The sequence below is a fragment of the Gymnoscopelus braueri genome (assembly GCF_963280865.1).
Source record: "Gymnoscopelus braueri genome assembly, chromosome: 6".
NCBI lineage: Eukaryota > Metazoa > Chordata > Actinopteri > Myctophiformes > Myctophidae > Gymnoscopelus > Gymnoscopelus braueri.
The window spans coordinates 4,708,053-4,732,487 of NC_137607.1; the positions used below are offsets into that span (position 1 = coordinate 4,708,053).

A 24,435-nucleotide genomic window follows, 5' to 3' on the forward strand; every position below is an offset into this window, starting at 1 on the left:
CTAGTTAGACACCTCACAAGTTCATTTTAGACTTACATATTTTTCACCCAAGCCCTCTGGGCTCCTTAACTTTGATTGGCTCTCCAGGATTTTCCACGAGGATTTGGGTTTATATTAATTGAGAGGTGATTCTAGACACCTATAAGAACACATTGGTGAAGAAAGCTATTGGTAGTACATTTTTTCACAGATGGTCCACACATATTGCTAAAATTCCCTAACTACTGGCATATCTTTTCAAATGGGGGGTCCGTGGGCTATTATGTGTCAATTTGGGGGTCCTTGACGCGAAAAAGGTTGAAAACCACTGGTTTAACATATTCTTCCACCACTGAATACAATAAAGATCCTTTGAGATTCATTTGATTGAATCTAACCTGAGAGACTGTAATGAAAAGGAGCCACCAGCAGGTGGCAGCACCTTCACGGTCAATCATTGAACATGTCAACGATGACCCGGAACTCCATTGCTTTGTTGTTGTTGTTGTTGTTGAGCTCCTATGCTACAGACAGAGCTAATATCGGTCAGCTGTCCAGATGGTTTTTATGTATATATAAATGAACTGTGTTAAACATGGCTTTACTACAAACACTGAGGTCCTTTGTCAACGAGCGTCTCTCCATGGCCGCTGAAGAGATCTTAGTGGTGGTTGAAAGGATTCTAACAGAATATGAGGATCAAGATTTCAGCTCCAAACAACAGATTGAGCAACAACAAAGAATCCTGGATGTGGTTTTAAAACCACACAGAACAGGTTGGTTAGACCTGGTTACACTCACTGTACTGTAGCTTAGCTGTAGAATACAACTCTCGTAGACGTATTTATGATTCTGACGTTTTCAATCTACGAGAGTTGTAGGGTTCACCCCCCATGGACACAGGGACTTACAGCACTATACCCCGTAGACACTCCAAACATGTACAAATTGAAAATAAAGGTGTTTACCCCCACGCCCCAAATGTTAACTCTCGCTACGGGGTATTAGTTTAATGTAATAATCCATATCTTTCAATAAAGAAGTGTTTTAATGCCGTCTGTGGCCGATTCTGTCGGAAGTTCCCAATGGGCGGTAGTGACGCGCCCCTCTGGTGAAACCCGGAATTACACTCAATGTAAACAGGAAGTAAACGAGGGTGAAAAAGTGGCGTTCGGCCACAGACGGCATTAAAACACTTCTTTATTGAAAGATATGGATTATTACATTAAACTACTACCCCGTAGCGAGAGTTAACATTTGGGGCGTGGGGGTAAGCACCTTTATTTTCAATTTGTACATGTTTGGAGTGTCTACGGGGCATAGTGCAGAAAGTCCCTGTGTCCATGGGGGGTGAACCCTACAACTCTCGTAGATTGAAAACGTCAGAATCATAAATACGTCTACGAGAGTTGTATTCTACAGCTAGCTTAACACAGTGCTTCTCAAACCTTTTCATGCCAGGGACCCCCAAATTGATATATATTTGGCCGCGGACCCCCATCTGAAAATATGTTGTGCCAGGGCTAGGGACCCCCAGAAGCAAAGATTCGAATTTTTAAGATTTTTACAAAAAATAGCAGATCTACTTGTAGAATAGCCAAAGGATAAAAGGTTAAAGTGGTCAAAATGATTGTGATGTTATATATTAACACATTTTGCTGGGGACCCCCTGGAACCTCCCCAAGGACCCCTGGGGGTCCCCGGACCCCACTTTGAGAACCTATGGCTTAACAAACACTGCTTTGAAACCATTGTTTCATATGCTGGAAAAACTTAAGTAAAAGTATCAATACCCTTCTCCCGACTGCGTCTGTGGTTGCCATAGTTACCACAGCTGTTGAAGAATCAAGAAGGTTTCATTTGTCACTATTTCGATTTCAATTAAAAGGAGCTTTATTGGAATGGGAAAAAAAACATACGTGTACATTGCCACGGCAAGTGTCAAAACATAATAAAAAAAAGGGGAAAGTATGTACAGTTGGAGGGGGTACACAGTATTGTTTAAACAGACCTTTGCCACATAGCAACATTATAGTATATACATGCTGGCAAGGGTATAAAGCTTTTTGAAAAAGGTAGCGCACGCACATCCGTTGGCCCAGGTGCTTAGACAAACAAAGTATAATGAAAAAGAATAAAGTCTGCACACTGGTAGTTGCAAAACTACAGAGAAAATTACAGTCTAATGTAATAATATAATAAAGGGGGAAAAATAATGAAGCATGCAGCATTTTTAAAAAATTGCATAATCTGCAGATATAATGCACAGATACGATATCGAATCAATAGCAGCAGTGTCCAGTCTAATGTGCAAAGAGGATATCTTTGCACATGCATATCGTTGCTGTTGGCGACGCAACAGCAAGGACGTGTTTTGAGCTTGTCGATCTGCTATTTTGGCAAATTTAAAATTTGAAGTAACTGTTTTGAACATGAGGTTTCCACCCGACAGAGACAATATACAAAATGTATTATTTTTTGTTCCTGTGTTTTTTGTTTAATTGTCCATGTCCTCATTTAGGGCTCTGACAGCTGCTGGGGGGAAACAAACTCTTAAGCCTTGCTTGAGCCTTTGGCTGTATAAAGGCATCTTAGTTGTTAACCATTTCACATCATCATCACAAACATTCCGTTGTTAGGATGATGAACAGCTGTAGATACAGAGAACACATCTTTCTACTTTGAGACTGCACTTCAGTTCACATGATCACCCACTGTGTGTGTGTGTGTGTGTGTGTGTGTGTGTGTGTGTGTGTCTTGTTTTCCAGTGTTAAGTGCCACTGAACATAACAGGTCTTTCTAAGACGTGACGTGACAATATATATATATTTTTTATATAATTTTTTTATCCCGCGATTTTTGTAACCCATTTTTTTCACCCGGTGCCAATTTCCTAAGTGATCCTGGGCGCTACACCAGTCCCCCACAGTAGGGAGGCCAGGGCCGAGCTCATGCTTCCTTCAATGCATGAGAGCCAACTGGCCTTCTTGTCACCTGACAGGGGGGAGTTTCCCTGGTAGGACGTAGCGCGTGGAAGGAACACGTTATTCCAACCAGTTCCTTTCCCCTCCATCAGGCGCCCCGGCTGTCATGGGGGAGGCGGTATAGTGACCAGGATTACTGCATGTTTTTGTGAGGGTATTACCTACCCTAGGAGACACGGGGAGAACATGCAAACTCCACACAGAGTAGGCCCTTTCGCCAATCCCACCTAGGGTATGGGCGCTGATGACGCGGAGGAGAAGACACGCCCCCAGCGCCCACAGCGTCCCCGGCGGGAATCGAACCCAGGACCTTCTAGCTGTGAGGCGACAGCGCTACCGACTGCGCCACCGTGCCCCGTGTGACGTGACAATATAAAGATGATTCTGATTCTGACATTGATTTGCTCTTTGCTAACGTTTGCTGCATCTTCTCGCCCTCTATAGAGCGTTCCCCCGAACAGCAGGAGAGGAACCCGAGGCTGGTCCAGGAGGAACCTGAGTGTCCACAGATTAAAGAAGAGCAGGATGAGCTACTTCAAATGCCAAAAGAAGCCGATGGGTCACCGTTGACATTACTAGACAGGAAGGCGAGGGGCAACACTCTTTCTCTCTCAGGTACAACCAAAAAAAAAACACTTTATTACTACTAATCAAAAACGTGGTTGATGTTTTGGTCTGTTGAACATTCATCAGATAAAAACATGTGGTAGGTTGCTATTATACACAAGACCAAACAGACGGAGGGGAATTAGTGGAGGAGCCCTCCGTACAGAAGGGAGAAGAGTAACTGCAGGTTTGCTCTAGCCCAGTGGTGTCCAAACTTTTTTCAAAGGGGGGCAAATTAGAAAATATGAAAACACCCAAGGGCCAGCTTGCTCGCGCGGATTTTGGGCAAAAATGTGCGGTTTTCAGGCGGATTTTGGGCGTTTTATTGTTACTTTATTTCGGTTTTAGGGTTAAGCAAGAGCTAGAGAAGGTGCAGCCATCCTGAGGCGAAGGAGGAAAATGCAACTTTCAATTTTATAAATCTTTTTATTTTTTTGAAGGTGCAGGCGGGCCGTTCATAATACAATTTAGGAATGAAGCCAAGGGCCGTATAAAATGTGTCCTCGGGCCGCAAATGGCCCGCGGGCCGGACTTTGGACACCACTGCTCTAGCCTGATAATCTGACGTTGGCTCCACTGTAGTCGATTACACGGGGGGAGGGGATTAGAATTTCCCTAAACCAATCACAAGAGATCCACGGATCCGCCTACATCTGATGTCATCGCACAGCTTGCTTTTAGCAGATAATTCGCTGATTGGCTTGTCGTTAGACCCACCCCCACATCCGACTCTGATTTGACGGGGGGGGGTTTTTTTCTACCGTGAAAATCCATAGGCTCACATTATGACACCAGACCAATAGGAGCAGTCCACTCGGAGAGTGGGGCGGGGTCTATGGTCTGGAACCAGGCTAGATTAGCTCCAGACCCTTTAAGCCAGGGGTCTTCAACGTTTTCAGGCCAAGGACCCCCTAGCTGAGAGAGAGATGAAGCAGGGACCCCCTATATATTGTACAAAATTGTGTTTCAGATAAACATTTGCTGCTCTTTTTTCCCTCTACACCTATAACTCGTAGCCAAAAATAGCAGATCTACACTGAGCTTGAGAGCTTGTAGATCTGCTATTTTTGGCTTAAGTTCTCCTCAGAAAAGGGATGCTAGGGTTCAAGTGGTTAATGTAAAACAAAAAAAATCACACAACGATTTGGCGGAACCCCTGTAGTAACTCTGAGGACCCCCTAGGGGTCCCGTACCCCCTGTTGAAGACCCCTGCTTTAAGCATACGTGTGTGGTTTCTACACCAATGACAAATGTGGCACATGCGACGTCGACACATGCCGTCCATGCCTTCCTGAATCAATTGCTAGTATGGCAAGAAAACATAAAAAAGACACAATTGCTACGGGGGTATACCAAACATGAAGAGAGAGGGTCAATGAAACTACACTACATCTATCATCCTCTCTGCTTTCTCCGAATACCTCAGTCAAGGTTCCCCTTCATCACCATCATCCTCTTCATCTCTATGACCACTGGAGGGTCTTCATCTGTCTGCAGTGCACCAGGATCCCCACTTTGATGTGCTCCAGGACTGACTTGATAGCAGAGAGAGAGAGAGTGTCCCTGGTCTCTTGAGGCAAGTGCAGATCTGAGAACTGGCTAAGAAGGGCCAAAGGAGCTCGTTCTCTCACTTGCTTAGTGACCGTGATCTGAGAGTAATTTGGCGTCAGGTTGCCATGTCCCCTCTTTCTCCTGCCAGGGTTGCACTCATTGTCTTTTGTCGACTTAAGTTACCGTTCCAACGTCTTGATATGTTTTAGGGACGGGCTTTTGGGCTTTTTGATTGTAAATGTGTACATATGGAGTGCTTCGCGCCGGTTTACATGCATAGTTAGTGTCAAATTAACATTGCAGCGCATCACCAAACGCATTACAGACAGAGCCTACAAGGTGAACAACGTCCAAATAAAGTTCAACAGTCTTCTGTCTTTCTGGACATGTTTTCCATTGCTGGTGGCATGTAGTCCCTTTATCAGCTACAGTTTCAGAGTAAAGCCTTTTTTTTTTACGTACTTTTACTTTACCTGCCATTTATAGTGTAGAATACAAACCGATATTTCCCCAGACAGGAGACCGGTGGTCTCGTTCATCCAGGGCTTGTTGTAGGAGAAGCAGCGCACCATGTTAATGTGTACGATGGCTCCTCCTCACAGAGCTTGATGTAGTCTGTGATACACTGGCAGAGACTATTGCCGTCATCACCGTGGTCCCTATGAACAAGTCCCAGTCTGTTGTCCCGAAGCATTCCCTCTGCACCTCCTCAACCTTATCTGACCGATGTTGGACCTCGCTGGTAAATGGCGGGCTGCCCCCTTAACCATGCAGCCTGTTTTTTTGCAGAGCCTCTTTTATTGTTAAATAAGAAGAAGGAGCAAACTTGGACAATTAAAGCCTTTTAATAACAGGGTGCAGACAACATTTCGATGTCAACACATCTTCATCAGGTCATTAATTGTTGGTGTTTTTGGGCGCTGCTGGACACAGCGTCGAAGACAAGAAATGTAGTCAATATGAAGCATGAATTGAACCAGTAACCATTACTTTTATTATTCAACCTTGTTATTATTTTATTCATGTTATTATTCACTTCTCGCACAAGCTGTAGTCAAAGATGTCCTCTCTAGGGTACCTATGTTCACTACTTCCGTTTTTTTATCAGGTTAAAAATAGGGTGCGTCCCCTCGACGCATCAATAGTGAGTTTACTGGGTCCTTTCGGATTTATATGCGTCCGTTAGTGTCGTTCATGATCGATTCGTTCAAAAGAACTAGGTCGTTGCCGTGAACGTGAACGAGCTTGTTCACTTTCTGAAACTGTCACGTTCACACTATCGTGCATGCCCCCACACCCTCCCCTCCCCCCCGTACACAGGACGGGAAGTCGGGCTGTACGCGCGACGTAAAAAAAACTCTCCCGCGATGGTGTTTTACACTACAAAATAGTGCTACTGAACGAGAACGTGAACGAATCATTTGAACGAATCATTGCCGTGAACTGAGAATTGAGAACTGAGAATTGAGAACTGAGAATTGCCGTGAATCGTTCGCTCACTGAAATGAACGTTTGTTCCCACCACTAGCGTCCGGGATGCAAGGCACGCCCCTAGCAACATCACCCAAGTTTTCTTATCCAATCAGAAAACATGTTTATTTGCTCTCTGCTGACATCACCTCCTCTTCCCTCCTTCTAGACCTCCTACTCCTTCCTGTGCGTAAAGAGGATTCCCCCGAACTGCAAGAGAGTAGTCCCGGTCTGATCCAGGAGGAACCAGAGCCTCCACAGATTAAAGAGGAACAGGAGGAACTACTTCAGAGACCAGAGGAGGCTGATGATGGGTCAACCTCGACATCACTTGATAGAAACGCAAGGGGCAACAACACTCTTTCAGGTAAAACACAGTCACTTGTATTTGTACTAACAGTATTGAAACAGTGTTGATTTCGTCGACTAAAACTATGACGAAAAATGATCGTCGACTACATTTTTTCACTAAATAAAAACTAAGCTATGATGACTAAAACTAAGACTAAATATATTGACAAATATATTGTCAACAAATAAAAACTAGACTAAAATGTTAGAGAGAGACTAGTGGAGAGCCGATCCAGTAGAACTAAAAGACAAGTCATTTTATGTTTGGTTGTGCTTGGGTGTTGCGCTCTGAAAATGGCAGATCTACAAGCTACAAGCAATGTTCAATGTTCCTAGCTTGTAGATCGGCTATTTTCAGCATGCAACCAAGTGTAAAATCAGCCATTATGACGCCATCAAGGCACCGCCAACATACATTTTAGTCGACTAAATCAACTGTAGATTTAGTCAACTATAATCTTATGACAAAAAACTAAAACATTTCAGATGACTAAAATATGACTAAAACTACATTTTATTCAAAAGACTATGACTAAGTCATCAAGTGGTTAAAATATCAGATTATCTATTCTCAGACTTTAAAAACAAAACTGAGATTCTATAGGAAATGCCATGCATACATGCTTGTGCGCATCGCACAAGTATGTATGCACATATGGGTTTGTAGACACACACACACACACACACACTCACAGAGACACAGAGGAGGAGCGAGAAAAATGTGTAGATAGTGTAAAGTTGTAGTCCGTCATTGTCGCACATATGTGGCAAATATTATTACACTGTAGCAAGTATAGTGTAATAATAGTGTAATATAGTGTATGTTATAATCAAAATTTTACTTTTGAACATAACATATCTATATAAAGTTGTTCGAGCTGTAAGAATATTTTTGCCAGGTGTGTAGGCAAGTTTTAGTTTAAAACTTTAAAACTGTGAATCACATTCTAGAACGCTGGGAACCCACCAAAAAAAGCGTGTTTAATTGTGCGCGCAGGTTTGCGCACAACTGTTCTCACCAAACCCGGCCCCAGCGAGACGTCTGGTCAATGCATTTCAATGAGAATGCGCGTGGACTTTTTTTTTCCCCACCCCGAGCGGGAAAAAATATCTTCACGCGTGCGACTGGAGCATCCGTGCGGGGCCAGTGAGAATGGCTACATTCATTAACATGAGTGGATTAAATATCAGCATCTGTGCGCTTATGCTTGCACGTCTGGTGGGTTTCAAGCGTACTAGGATCTGAAACATTTGTATGTACATTATGTATGTCCTGCCCTAAAGAGAGTAGGACCATCTTTATTTACTGCTCTCCCTACTGCTGTATGTGAAAGGGTAGGAAGATCCCAGAACAGAGCCCTGCAACCAAACATACTATGCCTTAGTATTGTGCCTTAGTATATTAAATCCGCGTTTTTTAACACATTGGGTGCCAGAGGTTTATTAAAATATTATACTTTGAGTGCCAGGACTTTTTAAACATTTTGAACCTTTTTCAAGTAGTCACAAAATATTTTCAGTGATCACCGTCCTCACGGTGATCCCCTCATTACACACATACAGGTCTCGTACAATCGGGGGGAAAAAATTTAAAACATTCGGAAATCCATTCCATAGTTGCAGCCAGTTGAAAATAGTTAAATTAACATTGTAAAAAAAAAAAGTGCACAGGAGCCGAGATACAGGTTTTTGAAGTCATAAGTTAACCAGGAGGTGGATTGGAGTCTAAATCTTGTAGGAGTGATATTTCCTGTTGCTGTTTTTTTTTTTTTAAAACCGTATATATACGGTTTTGGCACTCAACGTTAGTATGCGCAAAACCGTATATATACGGTTTTGGCACCCAATGTGTTAATATGCAATATAAAAATATATATTTTGATTTAAATACATTGTTTTCTCTTATTTGTTTTTTTTTGCCTAGAGTTCCTGCACCTCCCTATTTGTAAAAAGGAGGCTTCCCCTGAACAGCAGGAGAGGAGCCCCAGTCTGGTCCAGGAGGAACCAGAGCCTCCACAAATAAAAGAAGAACATGAGGTGGCTGATTGGTCAATGTTGACATTACTATCAGTGAAAACTGAAGATGAGGTTGACAACAGAGACACAGAGCCTGTAGCTAGCACCTCAACTGGCCTCTTGATAACACAAGTTGATGTAGAGGACAGTGGAGCATTACAACCAACAAGTCATGTCCCCCTCCTCTCCGCACACTATTGTGAATCTGACACTGAAGACAGTGTTGACTGGGAGGAGACCAGAGAAACTCAGTCAGCTTTAAACATACTGAAATCTTACAAGACAGAAAATGTGGAAGGACAATCATTGTGTTTGAGTAACAAGCTGTCCCAGGAGCTGATATTATCGAAACAAACTCCATCCATAACAAGTCAAACTGGGGATAAGAAATTTGGTTGTACAGTTTGTGGTAAAAGCTTTAATCTAAGGGGCAATTTGAACGTACACATGAGGACTCATACAGGGGAAAAACCATATAGTTGTACTATTTGTGGTAAAGATTTTGGTCAAATGTACAATCTGAAGATCCACACAAGGACTCATACAGGGGAAAAACCCTTCAGTTGTTCAGTTTGTAACAAAGGCTTTGTTTGCATGAGTGATGTGAAAAAACACATGAGGAGTCATACTGGGGAGAAACCCTTTAGTTGTGCTTTCTGTAGCAAACCTTTTGCTTATGTTAATGATCTGAAAGCCCACATGAGGACTCATACAGGAGAAAAACCCTTTAGGTGTACAGTTTGTGGCAAAGGTTTTGTCCAAATGAGTACTATGAAAAATCACTTGAGGACTCATACAGGTGAAAAACCCTTTTGTTGTACAATTTGTGAAAAAACCTTCAACAACCGAGGTAATCTGTATACGCACATGCGGTCTCATTCAGGGATAAAACCCTTTAGTTGTACAGTTTGTAGTAAAGGCTTTGCTAAAAAGAGTGATATGAAAAAACACATGAGGACTCATACAGGGGAAAAACCATGTATTTGTACAGTTTGTGGGAAAGGCATTAATCAAATGAGTGATCTGAGGAAACACATGAGGATTCATACAGGGGAGAAAGTTGTTAGCTGAATAGACCATTCACTAAGACCCGTCCCCCACAGTTACTGTTACATGAGCCAAGCAAAAGCAAGTGGTTTGCCAGCATAATCAGTCCTTCTGTTGCCAGAGCTCCAAAATCTCTTCTAAATCTCTCAAAGACAGAGGGAGAAACCACATCTAATAGTAATTGTCTACATTAATATCATCAGAAAGAGGGTTTGTGTACCACAGGGTAAGTAAGACCACTAATAGTAGTAGTAGTCAATAAATAGACCAATAAATAAACTCTAACCATCTGTACATCGTGTCGTGATGCGTGTTTTTTTTTGGCGATCCTTTTAACAGCAACAGTCATCAGATTGCGTTGTCGTAGTAACTACAGCTGTTGGCCACGGCAAGATAAGACGTTGCTGTCCTTGTGAATGACTCTTTGTTTGGTTTGTTATTTACTATCAGTAAATAACACTCATTTTGAATGTTTTTTTAAACAGAAAGAGAGACAGTTATTTCTGTGACTGTTTGACTACAATTTATAAATACCCCTAGTCGTCTTTGGAGCCTGGTTCAGTAAATGTGTCATGTAGAACAACTTACAACTATTCAGCCCTTTTAAACGTCCCTGCATGTGTACATCGCAGATTTTGGCTTGGGGAAAGAACGAAAAATGCCCCCTCCAACCTCTTTGGGTAGCTGGAATCATTGTTACTGTGGCAGAAACGCAAAGCTCGGCTGCTCCTTGAAGCCAATGGGTTGGGTTTTCCAATCAGGGAAACCCAACACAGACAGAATGAAACTCAGACAAACTGAATTCCAACTTGGCACAACACATCCCCGGGTTGTCGGCGACAGACAGCAAGTTTGAAATCAAAAGACAGATAAATAGATAGATACTAGTTTACGTTGACTCCCTGTTGTGTCAGCAGTTGGTCTAATTTCATGGCGGATAGCAACGGTTGCTACCCTAGAATTGGACAATCACTATTGGGGGTGGGGCTTATATTTCAGTGCATTGTAACAAATGCATTTTTTTCTAAGAAGCCTCACACAGAACAAACATCATTGTAATCGTTCATGTTTCCATCATTTCTCTTTGGAAATTTGAGTAAATTGCTTGTATTGTATGATAGTTTTATATCAGATTTCACAAGTTATATGAAAGTGATTTGAAGTGCTTAATTTAAAATAAAATAATGATATATTTATTTTAAATGCTGCAGAAGAGTAGAGTAGTGCAATGTTTCTCAAACGGGAGTGCATGTATCCCTAGGGGTACGCGGCAGTACTACAGGGGGTATGTGAGAGAGAGTGGAAAATTATATGTTTATTTATGATAAAACTTAGCAAACTGTGTGAATTTGTAGACAGACATATAAAGTGTTAAATCATATTAAATCCAAATATTGACTAGCACTAACTGTTATCAAATAGAAAGCCATGATTATGCTGTTTTTTTTTGTTTTTTCTTTACATTTTGACATCAACACTGAACTCACTGACATCTTACGGCCACAGTTTCAAATACATCTGCAACGGAGGCACTAAATGCAACTCTTTCACTTCATTACATATTTTTAAATGTTATATTGTTACAGGTAGCTTATCTAACATTGATGGCATCATATGATGGTAGCTACTGTATGGTTTTTGTCTTATGAAGAGCACATTGGAAGGGGGGGGGGGGCTTCAAATGGCAAAAGCTGCCATTGTCAACCCTATATGGTTGACCGGAGTCAGGGACCGGAGTCCCTCAGGGTTCTATACTAGTGTCTTTTCTGTTTTCTATTATTGTGGGGAAAGCTTTGGCAGGAAAATAGCCTATCGATAAGCTCACAACGTGTCGCAGCAACGCTATGCTTTGTGAGCTTGTCGATCTGCTACAAACATCACACGTAGCTTCCGGGCAGCTGATTGAGAGACACAGACATAGTTCCTGGAAGTTCTAGATTCAGATAGTGAAAGGTGCTGTGTGTTGATTTGTAGTGTTTCTCAACCTGAGGGGGTAGGCTGGGCCCCCAAACAATTGGCAAAACACTAACAATTTAATGATATGACATTAAACATTTTTTTATTAATAATATATAGAAACAATTTCATGGTATCTTTTTTTTTTTTAACCTTGGGGGGAAAAAAAGGGTTTTCATTCTGATCCAGATAAATAGCTGAAAGTACACTATGTTATATTGATCCAAGCCGGAACACATTTGATTGATTGGTCATTCAAATAAACATGCTCTGAAAATGCATGCGCTCATCTCAGATAGGTGGGGTGGGCCGCGAACGCTTGATATTTTCAAGGTTGAGAACCACTGCTGTGATAGGCTATGTTTTGGTTAAAACAAAAAGTTTTTTTTTGTTAAAAAGTGAAATGTCCTGAACGTTATTGTTGCTATAGAGTGTTTGGCCAATAACAGGGGTCTGTCTCCTGTCTCTCCAGCTCTTTAATAAAAAGAAAATACATTTTCATTTGGGTCACTCATTTCATCCAGTCATGAGAAGGAACCTTCAACTTTAATGTTCCAATTCCAACTTTGTCTGCTCTTTTTTTCCCCTTCTTTTTTCCAATCACTTCCAATTTCACTTGTTTATCCTGTACGAGTTCTCTCTCCTGATTGGATGAAATTGGTATCCCGAACTGAAAATGTATTTTGTCTGGAGACGGGGAGACCCCTCTTATTGAACACTCTATTCTATTGCATTGGTTAGGGGAGAGCTATTTAACACTTATTTTAACCAGATAAATATCACTCACACCCCTTTAAAATGCAAGGCAGTGGGTAATACAGTCAATTCAATTTGGGATCAACTTTAACCTTATTTCTACAGTGTGCGCTCTTTCTCTGTAAGCCACCGGGGCAGCCAAGCGATATGGCCTCTCCTCTTCCTCTCCAAGCAGGTGTCCACTTCAAACTATGGTGCAGAAACGGCTCCCGAGAAGGACTCTCTAATCTGTTGCCCTCCATTAGCTAACAGAGTGCCGCTGTAGGCGGGGCAACAGTGCTTCCCATATAGCCGGTGTTTGATTCTATACGTCCGAGTGCAGAGGTGTATGGGCCGGGACGGCCAGTGGAGTTCTGCAACATTGGGTCAACTAATGGGTGTAGCTGCTGATGCTCACCGAAGTCCGTTCGTGAATGGTCAACAACTCATCCCAAGAATCTGATGCAGGAGATGGCAAAGTCTCTGGAGAGGATGATCGGAGGTCAGAATCCCCACAGAGGTCCTCAATCTGCTCTGCCTCTCTCCTCCTATTCAGCTCCACTGGACCCACGGTGGAGATGTTGGGATACTGCAAAGTGGTAAGATGGGAATAGGAAGCGTGGATCGTGTAGTGCCCTCCGAAGGGATTCCCGCTGCTGTACGCGATATCTATCCTGAGATCTGTTTGTTCGCTGATAATGTCTGGCGGCTGGAGCCTCTTGAACCGTTTCCTCCTCCTGAGAAAACTTCCACTGTCAAACATGTCTTCTGCCTGGGGGTCAAAGTTCCAGTAGTTTTCCTTGCTGAGGTTGCCCTTCTCCCGGGGGATTTTCACAAAGCAGTCATTGAGATATAAATTATTACGGAAAGAGTTTCTCCAGGCAGGGAATCTCTCTCTGTAGTATGGATAGCGGTTACTGATGAATTCACAGATCCCACTTAGGGTGAGCTTTTTCTGTGGGCTCTGGAGGATAGCCATGGTGATGAGGGCGATGTAGGAATAGGCCGGCTTTACCAGACTGTTTGGGTTCTGAATCGGACCTGTCGAGTCTGTGCTCTGCTCCTGACCATCTCCCTTCACAGTGCCTGTCGGCCCTTCATCCCCAGAATCTGACGCAGCAGACGGAAAAGTCTCTGGAGGGGATGGCAAAGACTGTGGAGAATGCCTGTCTGGCAGAACGGCAGCATTCTTCATGAATCTGTCCTCTGGTGGCCCCAAAGAGGTCCTCAGATTCTCCTCCTGCTCTGCCTTTCTCTTCCTCCTCCTAAGTACATTTACGTCGTCAAACCTGTCTTCTGACTGTCGGTCAAAGGTCCAGTAATGTTCCTTGCCAGTGTCGCTCGGCTCCCGGGGGATCTTCACAAAGCAGTCATTGAGATACAAATTATTACGGAGAGAGTTCCGCCAAGCAGGAAACGTCTCTCTGTAGTATGGGAAGCGGTTACTGATGAAGTCACAGATCCCCCTGACGGTGAGCTTTGTCTGTGGGCTCTGTTGGAAAGCCATGGCGATGAGGGCGTTGTATGAATAAGGCGGCTTCACCATACTGTTCTTTGGTTTCTTGGTCGAACTTCCCGAGCCTGTGCTCTGGTCCTGGCCCTTCACAGTGCCGCCGGTCTCCCCATTGATGCTGTATGGCCCAGAACTATGCTGCAAAGCAACAGGACGGGAATAGGAGGCCGGGTGGATTCTGTTGTGCTGCCCACAGGGATCTGTTTGGTCGCTGAGAACGTCTGGTGGCTGGTGCCTCTTGAACTGTTTCCTCCTTTTAAGAAAACACCCATCGTCATTGTTAAACATATCTTCTGCCTCTGGGTCAAAGGTCCAGTAGTTTTCCTTGCTGGCGTTGCCCGACTCCGGGGGGATCTTCACAAAGCAGTCATTGGAAGACAAATTATGACAGATAGATTTTCTCCAAGCGGGAAACTTGTCTTTGTAATATGGGAAGTGATCACTGATGAATTCACAGACCCCACTTAGGGTGAGCCTTTTCTGAGGGCTCTGCAGGATAGCAATGGTGATGAGGCCGATGTAGGAGTAAGGGGGCTTTACCAGACTGTTCAGTGGTTTCTGGATCAAACCTGCCAGGTCTGCACTCTGGTCCTGACCATCTCCCATTACTACGCCTGTCTGGCCACCACCAGAGCTCTTGGTAGTCTTCATATAATGCTTATATATGTCCATTGCTGTGTGGATTAAACCTTCTGTTGTATTATTCTATTACGCTCTAAAAAGACAGCTGACCATCTGCAAGCTCTGAGGTCAGGGGAGGGGGGCTATATACAGATAAACTTGGAGTAACGATAGACATGACGTCACCTTCCATGCTCATTATGGAGTTATTATGCGTTTCCATGGGGATCTCTCTATAGACCGCCATAGCCACACTCCTTCATGGGGCAGTAATATCATAATATATAATATAATATAATGTGTGCGGGAATAGGCTATTTGAGTTAAATTAGCGTATAGCTTTCAACAACAATATCTGATAAGCTGAAAGTCATTTTAGTATTCCCATACTAAGGTAAGAAACATTCACACTAAGTGCCATTAAAAGAAAAAAGGAATCAACTTTTTACATTAAAACAGAAGAAAGTATTTTTACATTAAAACAGAGGAGAAATGTCCAAAAAGTGGACGCTTTTAGAAAGCACTTTTAAAAGTTGAGAATAGTTCATGCTTTTGCATTTATTTAATTTATTTTGCTTCAATATTAATGTGTAGATTTTAATGTTCCTGTGGAACAAGAAGACAACTCTCAACTTTACATCTAGCTCACTATGATGAAAACTAGTAGATTTAGGAATCATGCCTTCAACAGCTTACCTTGCTTGAAATCTGTCTTTTTAGTCCTGCCTGTCTTTAGACTGGAGCAGATGGTTCAACGTGTGTTCCTGATCGGGGACGCTCCATGATGAATGCGCTTCCGCTTCCATGTTACTTTCGGGGGAGGCTGGCAAGAATTCTGGTTTAAAAGGTTGTTTCAATCTACTCGTACAAATCGGTACACATTATCTCTGGTGTCATATGATCAAGATGTATCTCTCAGATATTTCATATTCCATTCCGATTGGCTATGATTAACTACATTACAGGCCCTGGGTAGCCAGTCTCGATGAATTGAATACACAGGACCTTAATGGAAACTAGCCCTGAGGGCGTATCTGGGTTATCCTTTTAGCATTCTTTTGTATAAATCTGTGCCACTGTGCCTTTTTTTTTGCAAACTGTTAATAAAGTATTCAATCAATCAATCATGCAGTAACTGAGGGAACATGACATTGTGGTATTAATAGAAAATAAAAGAGCCAGTGTGACGCATGCCCCCGAATTTATACCTGTGGTAGGCTATCCAAAAACGTTAACCTGAATACTCTGTTTGGTCTCCACTGTATTGACCCATTAAGACCTGGAACGCATCTGTGTAATTGTTTTTATTTGAGCTAAAAAGCATTATTTTACACTTTGGCTATTCAAAAATAGCAGATCTACAAGCTCATAGCGCGGCGCGCTACGAGCTTGTAGATCTGCTATTTTAGAAAAATCGTGAAAATGTGTGCAAATCTCAAATCTTTGCTTCTGGAGGTTCCTGGAACAATATATTTTGAGATGGGGGTCAAATACATATTATTTTGGGGGTCCTTGTCATGAAAAAGTTTGAGAACCACTGACATAAAAACATACGTTCTTCAGAATACTGTTAAGATTTAGAAGACATTTGTAGAATCGGCTTCAGGTCTTAATGGGTTTAAGCACCAACAGCATGTGATATATTGCCGGTTCCCATTGGATATCAATTTATTATTTTAACGTTGTCATAGATAACCACTCTGACAATATTCCCTTCCCCAATGCTCCACTAGGAAGCAAAGAACGGTCATCAATAATGAAAGCAAATGCATGAACTGAATTATTATTTACTGCCCGCTTCGCGCTCAGAAGAGAATATTACGACTCTTCATCGTGGTTAGCAATACCACTTTAGGTATTAACACTTTAGAAACTTATTTTACTAGTTAATAACAATCAAAATGATTCCTTAAAGTATAGTCTTGAGGGGTGCAAACGAATTGTAGTTCATGTGAATGTCGCTCACAGTAGCGGTTGCCATTACTGGTCACTAGACCAAAGACCATTTGGACGGTTAGAATGGTCATTCTTTACACAACACGTTTAGAATGTGAACACATTTACACATAAACTCTTTAAGTCAACACTTTCACATGTTACCATCTCAAATGTAACAGTACCCACAATTCACTGCGAACAATTACGTTTACACGTACGAACACGTGGTGTGTGTGTGTGTGTGTGTGTGTGTGCGCGTGTGTGGGTGTTGCCAAGTCTCGTGAGAGAAATAAGCAAACTGACCTCCAAAAACAAGGCAAATCTTGCTAGAGAAATAAGCCACACCCCAGGAGACTTCTGTTATTTGACCCTATCTCCTGGACGTCTCCTGTTCTTCAATTTCTCCTGTTATTCTCCTGTTTTGGGGAATGCCACCCTTTTTCTGTGGCAACCCATCCCAAATCACGCGTCAAAGGCCCATATAAGACCTCCCCTCACTGAAATGCAGCCACGGCCATTCAAGTTAATTAGCCAGTTCCTTGAGTTTTTGATATGCAAATCACAAAGGCAGTATTTGATTGTTTTTTTGTTGGAAGGTGTGAGTGGGCTCTCTCTCTCTCTCTCTCTCTCTCTCTCTCTCTCTCTCTCTCTCTCTCTCTCTCTCTCTCTCTTTCTCTCTCTCTTTCTGAGAGAATGGGAATGTTATATGCTTTTACTGTAGCTTTATGTATATTATGTCTGGATAAACTCCTTTTACTTTTAACTTTTTAATGGATCCTAAGTTGGCATGACAGGCACACTTAATAACAATGATAATAATAATAATAATAATCATCATCATTATCATCATTACCCATATTATTATTATTAGTAGTAGCCTAGTAGTAGTAGGCTAACTTATTTTCTTATTTTTTAGCTGCGATGTGATACCTATTTTTAACTAACAAATCATTATTTATGTAGAGTGTGTTACAATTACATTATGTCTTCCATTAAGAATAGTTGAGAAGAACTACAACCTGAAAGAAAGCTGATGAAATTAGATAGCTCCATGATCGTGATGAACATCCACGTCATTGTGGGAAGGTCTCATAAACGTTCTGACTTCATCTCTGTCGTCTTCTGGAGCATTCCTTCCTTCCAGCTTCATGCCAGAGCGAGATAGGATTATTTATGATCCCATTCTGGAGGAAAGACCCCATGGTTGGACGTTACTTTGTTCAGGTAGGAAGCATAGCATATTGTATTATTTTTTGTATAAAAGGTGGGAGTATTTTTTTTGCTCCTTATCTTATTTTAATTGTATCTATTATATTCTCCATTTCTTTTTAAAGTGCATTGTTGCACTGTTGTATTTTTTTATTCTGTAAAGCACTTTGAATTTCCCTGGTGTATGAAAAGTGCTATATAAATAAAGTTGCCTTGCCTTGCCATATGGTTTGAACGTACATTATGTGATTGAACGATAGCGCCACGCTGTTTTGAGCACTTTAACCCCTAGCTCCGACGGAACCTCTCCCCCCGCTGTATAGCTCCGAGATGAGGTTCCTCGTTTCTCGGTGCCGTTTTAGCAGGACATTGTCGCACATTTTCCACTTTTCATGTTTCTTACCCCTTTCTGTACATCGTATCCAAAAAGTAAAGGTTTTCTGCCATGCTCCCAGATGTTTTAAGTTCTAGCGCACCATAAAAGCTATCCAACGAGTTGGAAAAAGTATTTAATTTGCCTCTGTCCTCATCCGGTTACATGTTTTTAAGACATTGCGCAAGAGTTGCGCCCGTAGAGATAACATTACTGATTTCCCTACTGGTCAAATGTTGAATTGCATCTTCTAATGCAAAATATTATATAACCGGCTGAGGACAGAAACGAATTAAATACTTTTTCCAACTTGTTGGATAGCTTTTATGGTGCGCTAGAACTTAAAACATCTGAGAGCATGGCAGAAAACCTTTACTTTTTGGATACGATGTGCAGAAAGGGGTAAGAAACATGTAAAGTGGAAAATGTGCGACAATGTCCTGCTAAAACGACACCGAGAAACGAGGAACCTCATCTCGGAGCTATACAGCGGAGGGAGAGGTTCCGTAGGGGCTCTTTAAACCCATACCTTAGGCTATTTGAATATAGCCGACCAAGTTATGTGTATTGGTAAAGTCTAGACAATGCTTTAATATCCATTTCAGATTAGTCTCGGTTCAATAGGCAACAGTTAACAGCCTGTAGTGGAAGAGACTATAAATGCATTCATGACATGACTCGTCTGATTTAGCAGAAACGAAAGTGAAACTGTTCTTGTGACCTTCAGGGTTCCCCAATAGGCGGCCCGCGGGCCATTTGCGGCCCGCGAGAGGCAACTGTCCGGCCCGCGACGACTCTGTCATAAAAACATTTTTTTTTTAATGATTATTATTTTTATTATTTTATTATCTGTATTACTGTTCAAGCAGACTGTAACAAACACATCTGGAAGTAAATTGTTGATTCTGGACTTATTTTGATTTTCAGTATGTACAACTGGCTGCTGTTAATCTGACTGTAACAACCAAATATTTTAGGTAAATGGTTGGTTCTCAACTTATTTTGTTACCAGAGTGCATTTTTTCCTTGTGTGACCCTCAACACAGGATTTAAGAATCCCAGGCCTAAAATGTTTCTTATCTCGACTTTATTCCGTTTTATGATGCAGGAGACACCATTGAAGCCTGAAGATGAAGTGCCCCAGCTGTGACCATAATATTGTGGAACAGACTGCAAAGTTCTGCAGTCAGTGTGGTTACCATCTCTCTGCTCAGCCTCTAAACGCCACACCTGCAAAGTTCTGCAGTCAGTGTGGTTACCATCTCTCTGCTCAGCCTCTAAACGCCACACCTGCAAAGTTCTGCAGTCAGTGTGGTTACCATCTGTCTGCTCAGCCTCTAAACACCACACCTGGTTAGTACAACTATACTGTACCAGTGGTGTGTTCTACCGTGGTACGCTGTATACGGCGTATGGCCCGCAGATTTTTTCCGTCGCCACCGTATACATCCAAAAACAGTTCGAAACGGCGTATCTGATACGTTGATACGCATCTGATACGCTGCACCCAGGAGTGGCTGGGCTCAGTGGGCTGGGGGGCGCAGCAATACAAACAGCGAGAATGTGGTCTGACCGTCTGAGGTGAAGGCTTATCACATTGGTGTGTTCTAGATTTTTTTGGAGGGTATACTATAACAATTTCCCCCCTAGTTCCTCCCACACGCACGGCACGCACGCGCGTATAGTAAATTAATGTAAAAAAACATTGCGCGCGCTCCGCGGCGTTTCTGCCCCGCACAAACTCGGCCAGGCCCACTCAGGCCCAGTTTCACAGTAACACTGAGTACACTTACAATATGCTTTATACTGATTTTCTACTGTTTCTAATGTTAATCACCCTGTAACTCAACCACTTCGGAGCTGCTTTTAGCCTTAGATGAATTTTATTTTATTGTTTTATTACCATAGAAGTGCAAGCATTGTTATAAACAAATGCTGGTTAGGCTTATCAGATATAATTATAGCAGTGTTAACAGCGAGCCTTCCTGTATCTATTACAGAATAGTATTAACTTGGCATTGAAGACACAAACTGTATTGAAGATTCAAGATTTTGCTGTGCTATGACGCGCAATTTGAATACTAATGAAGTACTCAATTCAGTGACCTACGTTCAATGAAATGAATGGCAGGTCGTTGAAATGTGTGAATACCTTCGTAGTAGCCATTAATTATCACCCCAAGAACAATAGCCACACACATGATAAGCCTTCACGGCTTCACCTCAGAGTTAGACTAGTCAAAATGATGGTCAGACCACATTCTTGCTGTTTGTATTGCTGCGCCCCAGACCAGCCACTCCTGGGTGCAGCGTACAAAGCATATTGTAAGCGTACTCAGTGTTACTGTGAAACTGGGCCTGAGTGGGCCTGGCCGAGTTTGTGCGGGGCAGAGCGTGCGCATTTTTTTCACAATTAATTATACGCGCGTGCGTGCCGTGCGTGTGGGAGGAACTAGGGGGGAATTGTTATAGTATACCCTCCAAAAAAATCTAGAACACACCACTGTACTGTACAAAACCGTTTTAACCCATTTAAGAACTGAGGACGATTCTAAAAATGCCTTCTATATCAGTAGTTCTCACCCCATTCAAAAATAGCAGAGGTACAAGCTCGCAGCGCTGCACAAAGTGACGCGCTGTGAGCTTGTATATCTGCTATTGAATAGTCAGCACACAAATCTAAAATGACACAGATGCTTTCCCGGTTTTAATGGGTTAATCTTTATCACCCCCCCCCTCTATATGGATTGGCTTAAGTGGACACACACACACACACACACACACACACACACACACAAAGGAATTTAAACAAGCATTATCATCCTGCACATACAGTATGGCCTGAGAAATTAAAAACGGGAAGTTCAGGTTGGTCTGTCAAATATGTTTCTCAACTGATTTGTCTCAGGCTCTAACCATAGGAGGGCGCTGCCACTTCTTTGTTATTGGCTTGACAGATAACTAAGGATTGGTTAAAATTGTGATTGTGATAAATTAAATATTTAAACTGTATATACTTTATATGTGTTTAACTTTAAAACATTACTGTGCCAGGTCATTCAACTTGACCCCAGCAGTTTCACATTTAATGTTACTAAAACAATTCATCTTGTGTCAGCTGATTCTGTTCAAAAAAAAATTAGATTTTCCAACAGTCAGACATAAAAAGAGGCACAAACAAACAAAACAAAACAAAGCAGATTAAAATGTTTATACGCTTCATATAGTTACTCAATTATTATAATTTTTAAATATTTCCAATTGTTCTCCTAATCCAGATGCAGGAAGTGTGCCCGTTTCCAAATCTTCAGAACCAGATTTGGTTGGAACTGAAAATCCAGAATCGCTGAATTCCCCCGCTGAATTGTCTGTGCACAATCGATCCCTTAAACGACCAAGTGACGAGAACGACATCTTACCCAACCCCAAGAAAAAGGTTTGTGTAAAGTGTCTCCAGGGCCAGAATTTTGGTGCAGGATTGCTGAGTATTGTCCATCTATGCACTTTTCTCCTATTGTCTGACTGCACTGGCAGTGTTTATGTCCTTTGTACAAGGCATCCTTGTACTTCTGTTTATGTGGACATAAAAAATGTGTGTGTGTGTGTGTGTGTGTGTGTGTGTGTGTGTGTGTGTGTGTGTGTGTGTGTGTGTGTGTGTGTGTGTGTGTGTGTGTGTGTGTGTGCCAAGCTAGAACTGTTGTTCTCAACCTTATCAGGTCGTGACCCCCCAAAATAATCATATTTGAACTGGGGACCCCCCATTTTGTTTGACTCCGTTCCACAGATAAAAATTGTGAAAATAGCTGATCTACAAGCTCACAGGGATCTCTCAGGGAAGCGATAAAGACGACGATAAGGAGGGAGATGATGAAGACGACGATGAGGGGGGAGACAATGAAGATGAAGATACAGATGAGGAGGTTGACGATGATGTTTATTATTCGGGACCTAATAACACCTGGATCTATCATCATACACCGGGTTTCCGCTCGCCCCGATCCCCGATCCCCGATTCCCCGGATCCCCATTCCTAGATGCGGAAGAAGGACGAGCAGGAAACAGCAAGGATTAAATAAAAATAAAGTTTGATTTGATTGATTTTTACACTTTATCAGCTTGTTCTTTTGTCATTCTATGGCATGTCACGATCTAGTAATTGTAGTTGTGTTTTACATGACCTGCACGTCCATTTGGAAATTATTTGGATGTTCATTGCAAGAGGAACTCTTCATTACAATCTTTTCTAATTTGATTAGCTTACTGCCTTTTTTGTTTTCATTGTCCAGCTCCTGCACCGGATCTGCCAAAAACACGGACTGTGGGCCTCCTTTTTTTAATATCCAATTTGATTAACTGATCTGATCATAACAACGTTACAGCCAATACCTTTAATTATGTTGATGGAATGCCTTTATCATCGCATCTTAGTCTGAGTAAAACACTGGTTGAAACATCACCCCTGCAATTGCAAAGTAATAAAACATGCAGACCCAAGCTGTGCTCCATCCAGTATGGTTGCTACTATATATGTCTATGAACTGAATACCAAGGACCAATAACTTCGCAACATTCGGCACGGCAATTCGCGCGCTTTAGCACACTCGGTGGTGCCTCTCGTGACTCAAGTTATACTTTTATCGAAAAAAAGTAGTCCGTGGTTGTTTGAAAAAGAAATGTCTCAAGCAGAAGTCGAACTCAGACTCCCAGTAGTAGTGAGTTGGGAGTCTAATGATTAGCGAGGTGCGCCAAAAACTTCGCCTGATTGTCGAGTTCACAACACAAGAATATCAATTATCAACATTATTTAATTTCATATATTGATAATAGGATATGAGAAAATACAGTTGTTAAAAAATACATGATTTTTGTAAGAGAAATTATCAAGGTTTTTCAGTAATAGAGGTAAATCTCATCACTTCTCCAATAGAAAGGTGATGGCCGGCACTCACTGCCTACTCCCCCACCCACCCTTCTACCCCCTTCTTCCCCCCTTTTTACTGCTTACTCATTTAACCCCTTTTATATTTGTTTATGATATGGTATTTTGGTGTTATTTTTATGCTATGTTGATGAATTGAATACATAGGACCTCAATGGGAACAAGTCCCCAGACTTTTTTGTGATATCCTTTTAGACCAAGTGTATGACTGTAGGCTACTCGTGCTGTTTGCATTTCTGTCTAATAAAAGTGTTTAATCAATCAATAAATCAATCCTACAGATTTTTGTCTGCACGCAAATCGGTACACATTATCTCTTTAGTCATGTGATCAATACGAATCTGCCCGATTTTTCATATTCCATCCTGATTGGCGGATTTCGAACATTGCTGGTCCACAATATCCTACCTGAGCTGGCGGAGACCTGTGCTCTGAGGAGCACTTTTTCTAGTTTTTTATTAAATAATTCTTTCAGAGCACATTACTGGGAAAAAAATATATATATATGAAAAAATATTAGATGCATATATCATTATAATTACTGTATGTCTATAATAATTTATGTTTACACACATACTTGACAAGTATGTGTGTAATGTTATCCAAAACATACATTTACATTTAAAGTAGACACCAGACCGATTCTGTCAGTCAATGTGATTCACACTCCTCCGCAAACCTATGGGGTTTTAATATAATAAACATCAAAGAAATGTTGGCTTGTTAGTTATATTTGCCAAAGAAGCCACCGCGTTTTGAAAACAAGCCCAAAAAGCAGCGACTCTGCATTTCCCCCCGCAACTCGGGGAAAAAAACAAGCCAAAAGTTGGGGTAAATCAGCGGACTTGGCAACACTGGTGTGTGTGTGTGTGTGTGTGTGTGTGTGTGTGTGTGTGTGTGTGTGTAAAGTATACTCAAGTACTGTAATTAAGTACAATTCTGAGCTTTTTTAAAGAGTTGTTTTTGTGTTTCTATTTCCAGTACTTTTACTATAGGCAAATATAGTACTTTACTCCACTACAATGATTTTAAAACTTTAGTTACTAGTTACTTTGTAGATTTCCATTACCATTACAAAACTACTTCAGCCATTTGAAAATCTACAAGCTCACAATGCGTTGCGATGTGATGCATTGTGAGCTTGTAG

The 24,435-nt window shown here is 41.8% G+C and overlaps 2 protein-coding genes across 2 annotated transcripts; both read left to right on the top strand.

Moving 5' to 3' along the window:
- The first annotated feature begins 517 nt into the window (after positions 1 to 517).
- On the top strand, positions 518 to 10,694 carry LOC308087296 (uncharacterized protein). Its single transcript, XM_080431076.1, has 4 exons — positions 518 to 755; positions 3,408 to 3,578; positions 6,760 to 6,957; positions 8,866 to 10,694. The coding sequence occupies exons 1-4, from the start codon at positions 575 to 577 to the stop codon at positions 10,026 to 10,028; spliced, it is 1,713 nt and encodes a 570-aa protein (XP_080287202.1). The 5' UTR covers positions 518 to 574; the 3' UTR covers positions 10,029 to 10,694.
- A 7,185-nt stretch (positions 10,695 to 17,879) lies between these two features.
- LOC308086685 (uncharacterized protein) lies at positions 17,880 to 23,549 on the top strand. The gene is made up of 4 exons (XM_080430327.1): positions 17,880 to 17,991; positions 19,458 to 19,702; positions 21,628 to 21,785; positions 22,134 to 23,549. The coding sequence occupies exons 2-4, from the start codon at positions 19,480 to 19,482 to the stop codon at positions 22,191 to 22,193; spliced, it is 441 nt and encodes a 146-aa protein (XP_080286453.1). The 5' UTR covers positions 17,880 to 17,991; positions 19,458 to 19,479; the 3' UTR covers positions 22,194 to 23,549.
- Positions 23,550 to 24,435: the final 886 nt, after the last annotated feature.